The sequence below is a fragment of the Glossina fuscipes genome, unplaced genomic scaffold (genome assembly GCF_014805625.2).
Source record: "Glossina fuscipes isolate IAEA_lab_2018 unplaced genomic scaffold, Yale_Gfus_2 1, whole genome shotgun sequence".
NCBI classification, from domain to species: Eukaryota; Metazoa; Arthropoda; class Insecta; order Diptera; family Glossinidae; genus Glossina; species Glossina fuscipes.
This window is the reverse complement of record NW_023998415.1, coordinates 16,497,667-16,509,106: the sequence shown is the minus strand read 5'-3', so window position 1 is coordinate 16,509,106 and position 11,440 is coordinate 16,497,667. Positions and strand designations below refer to the sequence as shown.

At 32.0% G+C, this 11,440-nt stretch overlaps 1 protein-coding gene across 1 annotated transcript; it reads left to right on the top strand.

Moving 5' to 3' along the window:
- The first annotated feature begins 2,804 nt into the window (after nucleotides 1–2,804).
- On the top strand, nucleotides 2,805–4,995 carry LOC119631827 (odorant receptor 85b-like). The gene is made up of 6 exons (XM_038024348.1): nucleotides 2,805–3,107; nucleotides 3,210–3,302; nucleotides 3,365–3,470; nucleotides 3,545–3,854; nucleotides 3,926–4,130; nucleotides 4,783–4,995. Exons 1-6 carry the CDS (start codon nucleotides 2,805–2,807, stop codon nucleotides 4,993–4,995), a joined length of 1,230 nt encoding a protein of 409 aa, XP_037880276.1.
- The last annotated feature ends 6,445 nt before the right edge of the window (nucleotides 4,996–11,440 follow it).

The following is an 11,440-nucleotide window of genomic DNA, read 5'->3' as shown; positions in this document are numbered from 1 at the left end:
GGAACATCCGAAAATATCGTTTCGTTTGCGCAACGTTTCTTTCAACTAATTTGGTCCGTTAGCTAATGTTAAGTTTTTGTTTTGCCGACGGCTTTTGTTAATTTGGTCCGTTATTTAACAGAATCGAATCCCTTTTGTCGATTAAGTTGGGCCTTTAACATTACCTGATTGGCGTTAACATTTTTGTTAAGTTGGGCATTTAACCATTTATTTATTAAAAGCGACTCTGTGCTCTTAACAGGGTATTTAACCATTTATTTATGGCGCCCACCATGATATCAAGGGTGGAAAACCGTGCTTTATATGCTTAATGTATCTTTCTCCGTTATAAAATTAATTTAATGCACAAAGCAGTTGTAGGAATAGAAAAATTGCGAAAAAAAATGAAAGAAAAGAAACTCAAAAATATTAATTGAGTGAAAAATTAAGAAAATTTAAAAATATATTCAAATAAAAAGAGCGTTTATATATAAAATCATTATCTTAGATCTATTTTCATCATAAAACTCCATAACACTATATATGACAGGGAATTGAAAAAATCGTCCAGTCAATATAATAATGTTTAATAAGGTTTCGATGTTTAACTCTGCTTATATTTGACATGTTTAAGAATGTTTGTGAAGTATGCTTAATAATGTTTAATAAGGTTTTGGCATTGAGATACAAAAGCATATTGCAAACAGAAAATGTTGCGTAAATTTATTTAAATATATAAATATAATGTTTAGGCGGTAGAGGAGTTGAAGAGATTGTTAAGAAGAAATGTTAGAAAGACACCACGAGATGAATTATTATTATTTTAAGTTATAGCCTAAGTTATAGCCTCTCTCTCTCTCTCTCCCTCTCTCTCTCTCTCTCTCTCTCAGTAAAGTGGCAAGGCACTTGAATGGGGTGCCTATATCGGACTAAGCTAAGAATTTTCTTTTTATTTATTTACTGAAGAAAACGTTTGTAGCTTCGCTTCTTATGCAGTATTTTCGACATAAGTAAAGTGCAAAGTACGTTTACCAAGTGGATCGTATCGTGTGTCAGCCATGTGAAATTGTACAAGCAAAAGTCGTCAATAATTTTTTCTTTGTTTGAATTCACAAATTTTTCTTTACTAGAAACTTTTATTTTGAAAATAGAAAAAATCAGTCGCACCCCCTCTATATTACATTGTTGTGTAATTGATTTGTTTAGTTTTATTTAACGAAGCGTTCGTTAGTTCTTTTGATCAGATTAGTGAAAACATGCTCTATTTAAGTGATTATTTTATATTTTTTCCTAAACGTATGCTATCTTTTTAGTTCCATTGAAAGGGCAGAGCTTGAGTAGATGGTATTTTGATAATAATTCATGCAAGTGTGCTTAGTAGTCACTTGTAGAAGATATTGGTGTGGTTAGTGGTCATTTGTAGATGGCATTTTGATCATAATTCATGCTAGTGTGGTTAATAGCGGTTTGTAGAAGCTAAGCTTAGCAAATGATCCATTTTTTTTAACGCAAGTTAAGTAAAAAATATTGTTAAGGATCATATGCAGATATATATATATATATATATATATATATATATATATGCAGATATATATATATATACATATATAGATATGACTAACGAAAATACTTTTTGCTTTGAAGATACTCTAAATTCTGTTGGAAATGGGCTTAAACTGAAAGCAACAGATTTACCGGACTTAGTTGTTTTACATATAATAAAGCAAATGAGAACATTAATGGCAATGTGATTATGTAAGTTTGTATTTAATTCATTGAAAATACAAATGTAACGTAACACAGCATAAAAGTTAGTGTCGCGTACCTGCTTGGGCCAGCTGCCAAGAGTGTGAAAAATATGTGCATTACTTATTGAACCCTTTCTGTTATGACTTTTAGATTAAAGCAAAAAAGAAGACAAATTTTATAAATAATTAAAGGTATTATTAACTGAAATATTAAGCAATATTTAAAAATAATTACTTAATTGCCATGCTTGCAAGCATTCAGTGACACCTTTGAAGAAATTTCTTGTACGTCTTATATATAGAACCACCGAATGATGGATGCATATTAAGTTTATAATACCGTTTTTAACATCCATAAAATGTATTTATATACTAAGTAATATAAAATTAGTATTCTGACAATAAAATTTAACAGATATCTTAACACTTTTGTTTTTCCGCAATTCTTTCAGGAAAATCTGCTTCCAATAGCTAAATTGGAAAATTGAAAAATGCTTTATATAACGAAATTTCTAAAACGTTGCTTTCTATATGATATATATTTACCCACCACTTAAACGGAATATATAAAAATAGCAAAGTTTTCCTTAATTGTTCATTGTGGGCTTGTCAGTCGTTCTATTCGACATATATGTACTTATTTATTTATGTAAATATTGTATAATAATATAATATAAATATATAATAATATTATTTATATATATATATAGCAAAGCTTTCCTTAATGGTTCATTGTGGGCATGTCAGTCGTCTTATTTATATATATATATATATTAATATTTATTTATTTATATAAATATTTATGTAAAGCTTTTCCTAATTGTTCATTGTGGGCATGTCAGCCTTCTTAAATGTAAATATACATATATATATATATATATATATATATATATATACAATTAACTATTAAGACAATCAAGAAATAAGAAAATCTTTGCTATTTTTATTAAATTCGTTTAAGTGATGGGTGCCCAAAATTCGCTTCACAGCCTTTTGAATATTTTGGTTCATTTTTTATATAAAATAGGACAAGTATTTCAAAATTATTTTAGTTATAATTATTATAAAATCGTAGCCATGTTGAAAATTAAGCAATCATTAATGAATTATTTTCCTTCGGACCCACGGAAAGGGCAAATCGGTTCTATAGAATTGAATTTATGGTTAGCACAAATAGCTGGGGTGTCGGTGATGCGTCTAAGGCAAAACTCAAGTGATATAAATATTTTTATTTTCATTTACACGGTAATCATCACAATTTTGGTAACCTTCGTTTATACCGCTTGCGAAATTTACGATTTGGCTTTAAATTGGTATGATTTAAATATTTTAACGCAAAATAGTTGCATATCGTTAACGCATTTGGCCGGATTAGCTAAAGTAAGAAGAAAATGAAGAAGAAGAAGAAGAAGAAGAAAAAGAAAAAAAAAACACAATTTAATAGATGTAAGAATAATTTAAAAAAAAAAATCATAATTACAGATAATTAATGCTTTGTATAAACTGAAGGATATACAAAAAGTATTGGATAAATTGAAATACGGACTTAAAACTTATACGACATCCAAGGAGCAGGTACTTGAGAATGATTTAAAAGAAAATCGATTTGAATCAATCAATCAATCAATCAATTTTAGCGGCAAACATTTCTTGACGGAGAATTGGAGAATAAATTATTGTTAACCATTTATGTGGCCATTGTGGCTACGACCGGTTTGCTGGGCATGTTTGTATTATTCTTAAGTATACAAATTTTGTTACCTATTGGGGAATTAAAAAATTTTGTTAATTTTTTTTTTTGTTTTTTTTTTTAAAAGATCCTGTAAAGATGGCTGGGAAAACGTTTCCTTATCGTGCTGTCGTGCCTGCGTGGGTGCCATTTCCATTGCAATTGCTTTACATGAGTCTTAGCGTTTTGATATTCGCCATGCAAATCGTAGCGATTGATTATTTAAATATTAATTTATTAAATCAATTGCGCTATCAATTGAATATTTTGAGTTTAGCTTTTGATAAGCTTAGCTCCGAGAAAGAACAAGAGAAATGCCGCGCCAATGACTCGCCGATATTTGGAAAGCATTTAAGAAGCTTAAACACCATTATAGAACACCATTGCCTATTAAAGGAGTAAGCTAAACTATAGATCAGTTATATATAATAATTTTGAAAATTTTCTACATCCAATTTCGCGATTGCAGGGTTTGTCAAGATATTGAGAGCATATTTAGTGTATCGATTCTCTTGCAATTCTTTACATCTTTGATTATATTCGCCATGACGGGATTTCAGGCTACAGTCCAATCAGACGCCAGTAACGAAGCCATTCTCATTTATTTCTATTGTGGATGCATATCCTGCGAGCTATTTCTCTATTGCTGCTTCGGCAATGCGGTAACCGAGCAGGTGGGCAACAGTCTCGTCTAATCTTGCAAAAACCGGAATGTGTCGTTCAAAAATTAAAATGGGCGTGATTTAATTTGAATTTGAAAAATTGAAAAATTTACCTAAGATGTGTAATTAATCAAAACCTTTCTTCAAATATTATTTTCGAATTTATTAAAGTTAAGGAAAGAATGATATGAAGGAAAGAGAACGAGAAAGAGAAAGAAAGTAAAAAAAAAAAAAAAAAAAAAAAATAGAGAGTTACTGTCCACTGTCTAGCGGACCTGATTGATTTGTCAAAAATGATTTACAAAATGCCTCGATTTGTGCAACTGTTCAAGCCTTACGAGTAAGCTAAGCATCTCTACAAAAGAGCGAGATTGCAGACCATTCTGAGGAATGGGGGCAATGAGTAATGATTTATTTGATAAATAAAAATAAAATATGAATTTATTCGGTTTCTTCATAACTATCTCTTCTTTTAGATTTAACGATAAAATTTGTCTTCACTCTCTCGTGTCTATATTGATTTGAGATTAAAAATTTTTTAACTCTAACCTTGTATGCATATTCCCTCTTTCTACGTATTCTCTTTCATTTTCTCTTTATGCCCTTTTTCTTTGCACATGTACATATATATTTCATATTTTCTTTTTTTCTTATTCATTTCAAGAGCAAAACGTTACCTATACGCAGTTTCAATTCATCCTGGTATGATTATGATGGCCGGTATCGAAAATCGCTTTTAGTGTTTTTAACAAACGCACAACAACCATTTGTGTTTACAGCTGGAAGTTTTATGAATTTGTCGCTGCCCAGTTTTCTTGGTATAATAAGTAAATCATATTCGTACATAGCACTATTACGTCAGCTATATGGACGATAAAATTACTTCGTAGAGAATAGTTTTTATTAATTTATGTGTCATAATAATGAAAACTCTATTGAAATCTATGTCAGAATTTAGGCATTTTTTAGGCGAAAGTCTGTCTCTACAAGCTACGTAGCACGATCTCTATAAAATAATAAAATATAATATTCTTTTAAAAGCGAAGATGTTCCTTTATTCGAGAAGGAAGGGATTGATAGTAAAAGTTTATCGCTCGTCCAGAGAGAGCGACTGTATCGATGCTTATCGATGCTTTAGTGATATATTATTGAACTGAGAGTTATTTAAATGCATTGTAAGACAACGTAGGTTATGTTATTATATGAGGATAATAAAACGAAGGGCGACTGCTGATAGGGTAAGAAAAACTTTTCAAGAGATTTGCTTGAATTATTATCTAGAATTTAGAGTAGCGGAAAGGACCAGATCAAATTAGTATCAGTATAATTGTTGCGAGCATTTTGGATTTATGATGAATGTGTTCGCAAGTCGATCATCTAGTCGGTCATCTATGCCTACTTTCAAGATAATATTTTCATATATTTCGACTGATCGGACCGAACAAAATTTGTTTTTAGGTATGTAAGTATGAAATCCGAATTTTAATATAGATGTGTCTCTAACCCCAAGCGCACTCTTTTAGGGCATACATGTTTGTAGTTGTGTTTTTTTACACGTCGGCCATCAAGCGTCCATTATAAGCAGTCGTGAAAGCAACACATGTCGTTTTTTCTAACAATAGCAAGTTTTGTGCATGCAATGCATGCATCGCTTTGCTCGAACGATGAGAAAGACAGCTTGCACCAGACTAGAGAAAAGTGTGGTCTTAGTGTGGTAATAAAGTATACTCGTCATGGAGCAATGGAAATATTAATTAATTTTCCAAAGAGCTTGCGATAGCCGATTGGATAAAGTCTGAATGATGAAACGATTAATACGAAAAGCATTGATTTGCAACCGTTCGCTATTCAAGATACCAGCATTGCCATCGTAGTGTCCCTTTTTTTAAACGGCATCCGTCCATCCAACCATAGAGGAAAAAGTATTTCGCGCTTGGAAGTAATCAACTGGTAAGTGCTATGTCATGGGACTTACTCATCAAACTCAAGTCTGCTTCACGCACTTGCTGAGCAGCGTTGCAGCTTCCTACGAGAATCAACAAAATTGGTTCGATGTTTTGTTTGCCTCAAAAAAGCAATAATTTTTTGTAAATTGTTTTTAAAAAAGTTATCAGAGCTCTGGCGGGAATTAGCGAAAAAATGCACTTTTCTTATTATCATAAACAAAACATATTTGAATAACACGTAATAAGGTAAATAAAACATTTTCATGAAGTTTTCATGAAATAAGCAAAGATTTCGGTTTCCGCTACTTTTCGGGCAAATCCATCTGAAATTTTTATTCTAATCAAAAGTGTATGTATTTTACCCAGATTTTAAAGCGTCTGAGCAGGCGTTGCAAGTTGATCGGAAATTTCACTATAATTCAGAAACTGATATTTTGAATATATTACTCGGCAGTAACTTTATGATCGACAACAATAGCTGCAAGCTCTCTATTCAACGAGTTACAGCGAGTCCATCCATAATTAGCTATCGACATCGACCGGCCGCAGAAACCATGCCGCAACGATAATTGTATACAATCGAAACGTTACGTTACGTTTGCGTTCAGATCGGAAGGAGTTAATTTCGCATGTGCCCAGACAATGATTGCCGCGAAGTAGTTACAGTTCACTGTCGGGATACAACATTTGGTCAAGCGATTACGAAAAACGTTAAGCTACGAACGTAGTTCCAACCAATTTTGTTTGAAATTGCAGGCGCATTCTCATAGTGGAACGGAAAGCATTATAAAATTAACGTTTGAGGCCGATACGTTATTTAAAATAGTCCTTTCCATCAATCCATCAATATTGAATGCTAGTCGAGCTAAATTTCGTTCGGAGATAGTTTACCGCTTTTTTTTACACCAATCATATATTGGGTAGAAAGCTTTTAATTAGACTCTGTTAAGAAAAACCGCGATATTCAATGACGATGAAAGCGCTTGGACTATGAATTACCAGATAAAGTAGGCATTGAGAAAAGTGCTATGCGTCTTCTAACCGAAAATTTGGTTGTGTGAGAAAACTGTCCGCTAGATACCGCAAGCGCTCGGTTCAACAATGTAAATTTATTCGATTTTCTAGCACCTGATCGAATAAAGACACTACGTTGATAAGAAGTAAACACACACACATATATATATATACATATATATGAATATATATATATTGTGTAAGCATCCAAAGTCGTTCCCCGTTTTGGCCTTACGGGTTCTCCGTCTCTAGTTGGGGAGAGAGGAGTGCTAGGAAGTAAGGTAGCGTAAGAATAGGATAGCTATAGGGTAAGAATAGGTAAGAATAGGATAAGAGTAGACTAATATAGATTAGGAATAGATTAAGATAGGATCGTAATAGATTAAGAATAGATTAAGAATAGAATAAGGTAACGTTAGTTAGTTTTTAGTTTTAGTTGAGTTGGAGAGTCGAGCTTGGGACGTCGACACGAAAGGTCGCGGCTTTGTCCCCGAGGTAGAGATTTGAAGTTAAGTGTAAAGAGAATTATTGGAATAAAGAGTCCCCTGGTCCGTTGAGCTGCCCCAGCCTAGGAAAGGAACGAAAACGTCCTCACAATATATATATATATATATATAGTTTGAAAGTTAGTTGCAACTGTTACAAACGGATATGACAATTCGTATTATACGTTATCTTTGGATAGTTCATGTAAAAATATTTTATTGAATTTAATTGATAAGTTGTATAAAATACCTAACACGTTAAACTAATTATTTTAATAAAAAGCACTTAACCTTGGTCCCCAAGCCCTCGGCACACTGATATTCATATATTTATTTTTTGTGATGTCACATACACCTTCTTCGTGATATTGGCCAATTTAAAAAGTGTTTGGTGGATATTCGAACATGTATACACACACATATAAATAATTTATGTACATAATTTATGCATATATAGGAATTCTCTTGTACATAATCTATGATTATTTTTCAAAATATTTAAAAAAAAAAAATATTAAGCCTTTTGGAGAATTCAAAAATATTTCCCCTTAATAATTGTTTTCAATTAATCAGTAGGGGATTTTTATTACTGAGATCAATACTTTTTAGAGTAACTATTTAGTTACCATACAGAGTAGATACATAGGTATTTGTGTATACAAGCGTTCGCCTTTAGAATAAGTTCATTTAATTTTATACAATTGCTTTGTTTGTCTTGCATTTATTATGATTCATAACGCAAATGATTGCTGAAATAAAACAATTAAAAAAATCTCTGAACACAGATTTACGCCAATATTTCGTATTTGTTTTTATATTCGAACTATTTTCCTTATGGAATTTTCAGCCGATAAGTTTAATCTGCATACGTTTTATAATATAATTATTTTTTTTTCCATATAGTTTCAATTGTGATAAATTAATGACCTAATTGCATATAAGCATATATATATATATAAACATATATATATATAATTAACTGCAGACTACCTCACTTCGTTGTGATAACTAAAATCTCTACTTCTATGAGGAACTTAGTCATCCTTTAGCTGTAAAGGCTGAGAAGTGCATCTATTTGATGTTAAAAGGCTTTTAACTCGATTGTCATTTTTGTCTCCAAATAGTTGAAGAACACACACACACACACACACACACACGCGGAACACAAAGAGGAACAATGCAGATATATAAGTGTGTTCTTGATAAGCATCAAATTCCTGATCGATTTAAGAATGTCCGTCTGTCTGTCTCTGCATTGTCTATTGTAAACATTTTCCTGATCGCAAAAATGAAGCCATCCTCTTCCGTTCGTTTGTTTGTCTGCCAGCCTATCTCTCTCCGCCTATTTGCGTAAAACGTCTACGATAAATGTTGTCCTGATCGACTTCAAATTTGACATGATTATTGGAAATTCTTGCGCGCAGGCAAGTTCCCTTAGTTAGAACGTAAAGTGAGAATATCTCGTTTTTTAGAAACAAAAAAAAAAAAAAACAATAAAGGAAAAATACACAAATCACAATAGGTGCAACAATAAAATCTGATCTTTAAGTGCTCGCATAGAAAATAGAAAAACAATTGACCACATATATCGAATGTTATACAATATCACAATTTCATTCTCCTCTCTCGAAACGTTTGTAACACTCTGAAAAAAGCTTTGGAAATTCCATAAGGTATGTATATGTTAGTGATCGTTATTAAGTTTTGAATTCATCTACGTATGTACATCCGTCCGTTGCTTTATTGCCCTTGGCAGAAATATGAGACTTTGCTGCACACATCTTGTTACTGAAAATGAACTAAATTGCGACTACAGTCCTCCAAAGAAAAATATGCGTATTTGGCTCATTAGCCTTAAAATGCGAGAATAAATATTTCTATAGATTCTATTTCAATATAAAATTGGTAGGTATAGGAGATTTGCCAATGGTCGAAATGTGATTTTCTCTTTTTTTTTTCTTTTTTTTTTTGAATAAAAAAATTGTTTTTTGCATAAGATGTTACGTTGATGTTATGTCCATTTGTTTTTTCGGAAGTGATGCCTCCACAATTCGAACGTTTGCTGTTAACCGGTTGAAACCGATGCTGAAAGCATTTTTAGTCAATGACCGGCGATTTGTTTTGGATGCGAAATGAATCGACTTACACGTTAGAGAAAAATTTGTTGACAAACAGCACAAGCCCCTTTAGGCTGAGTAAGTAAGAGTTCACTTACAATCACTTATAAGGACTATGTAAAAAAAAGTGGCAAAGTCTTTAATCGGTCAGTTAACAATTTATAAGACACTTTGCAATTTTGGTATGTCGATTAAAGTCCATGAAAAATTTGCCCCTAACAAGAAAGGCTTAACACAGCTGCTTAAATTCTGCTTGCGATATGTGACAGTATAGGTAGACAAAGTATGGAGAATAAAGTCGTTTGCTTTAGAATTTAGAATGAATTTAAAAGCTTATGCTTATCCTTATCCTGAATATATAGAGAGAACGCATCGGATGTATTTAACAGAGAAGCGTAAAATCTGTAGTTGTTTCCCATACGCTATCCTAGCTTTGAAATAGAGCAAGGGATTTTGTCCCATATTGCTATGAAATGTTAGAAAATTCACGAGCTAATAGAATTAGTTGCTAATTATTTTATACAAAACTGATAATAACAATAACATAATTTAACACATTACCGAACGCATATAGTGTAAGGCAGGAAATAGAAATAGACTTTGGCCGCAAATGCAGAAACGATATAGAAACAATGGATCATATTTGTTGTGTCGGATGCATAATACTTGCTAATACGGAATACCTTAACGATGCACAACCGATATCATAAAAGTTATAATCCCGCTCACAGAAAAGTTACAAGCAGCGTACTCAAGTAAGATTACGCAATATACGGATCTGGCACAAGAGATGAAAGTTATAATAACTGTTATTGTGATGCCATGACCATGGGAGGAGAGAGGGCGAAAAATATGCATAATGCGTAATGTACGAAGAAGAAGGTACTGAAGAAGACACAGAAACCGTTGCAGCTCTATAAAGCATACTTGGACACGTGGACTTCTCTACTAACACCAATACAATGAATGCATTTGCCATAGTAATATCGGAAATGAAGTTGAACCCAACTCCGGGTATGGAGTAGGTTGGTTCCTAGGCTCGATAGCTTAGGAATGCAGAAGCTCAATAATAATAATAATAATAATAATGATAGTAATTTTTGAAATCAAAGATTCTTGTGAATGAAATTAAAAGTAAATAGCATTTTTTATTAGATTAGAAATTTTATTTACGAATGCATTGAATTTTTACAAAAAAAAAAATTAAAAAAATAAAAATAACAAAAAAAAAAAAAGAAGAAGAAATAGAATGTTTCCTTTTAGTGGCCGTTAAAGGCACAGTAAAATTCTTACCGAAGCAAAACGTATGACAAGTAATATTTACTGAGCATTTAACTGAAAGCTTAAGAATGGTATAAGGGCAATAAACGGCCAAGTGAAACGCGTGAGTCACATGAAAAGAGAGAGCAAAAGATAACGCATGATTCGTATGAAAATCTCTTAAGGTTGAACTTTATCATAGATCGTTTTGATATGTTAACCGAAATGAGCAATGCCTTCTTCAGCTCACACCCAAAACGAAATTATTTGATAAATATATATATATATATATATATATATATATATATATACGATCTATGTTTGAACAGATGTAATGCATTTTTCTTTTCTTTTTTTTTTTTTTTTTTTTTTTTTTTGTTTTTTTGTTTTTCAATATAGTTTGAGTTTTGATTCTCTTCGCGCAAAAGAATGATTGCACTAACTATGTCATTTCGTTTGTAACGGGTAGTCATGTGTTCTTGAATGCACGTCTTGGCGAT

Coding starts and splice junctions, on each gene's coding strand:
- LOC119631827 (XM_038024348.1), top strand. CDS start 2,805: ATGTTGAAAATTAAGCAATCATTAATGAATTATTTTCCTTCGGACCCA. Junction 3,108..3,209: donor ATTTGGCCGGATTAGCTAAA/GTAAGAAGAAAA, acceptor TCATAATTACAG/ATAATTAATGCTTTGTATAA. Junction 3,303..3,364: donor ATACGACATCCAAGGAGCAG/GTACTTGAGAAT, acceptor AATCAATTTTAG/CGGCAAACATTTCTTGACGG.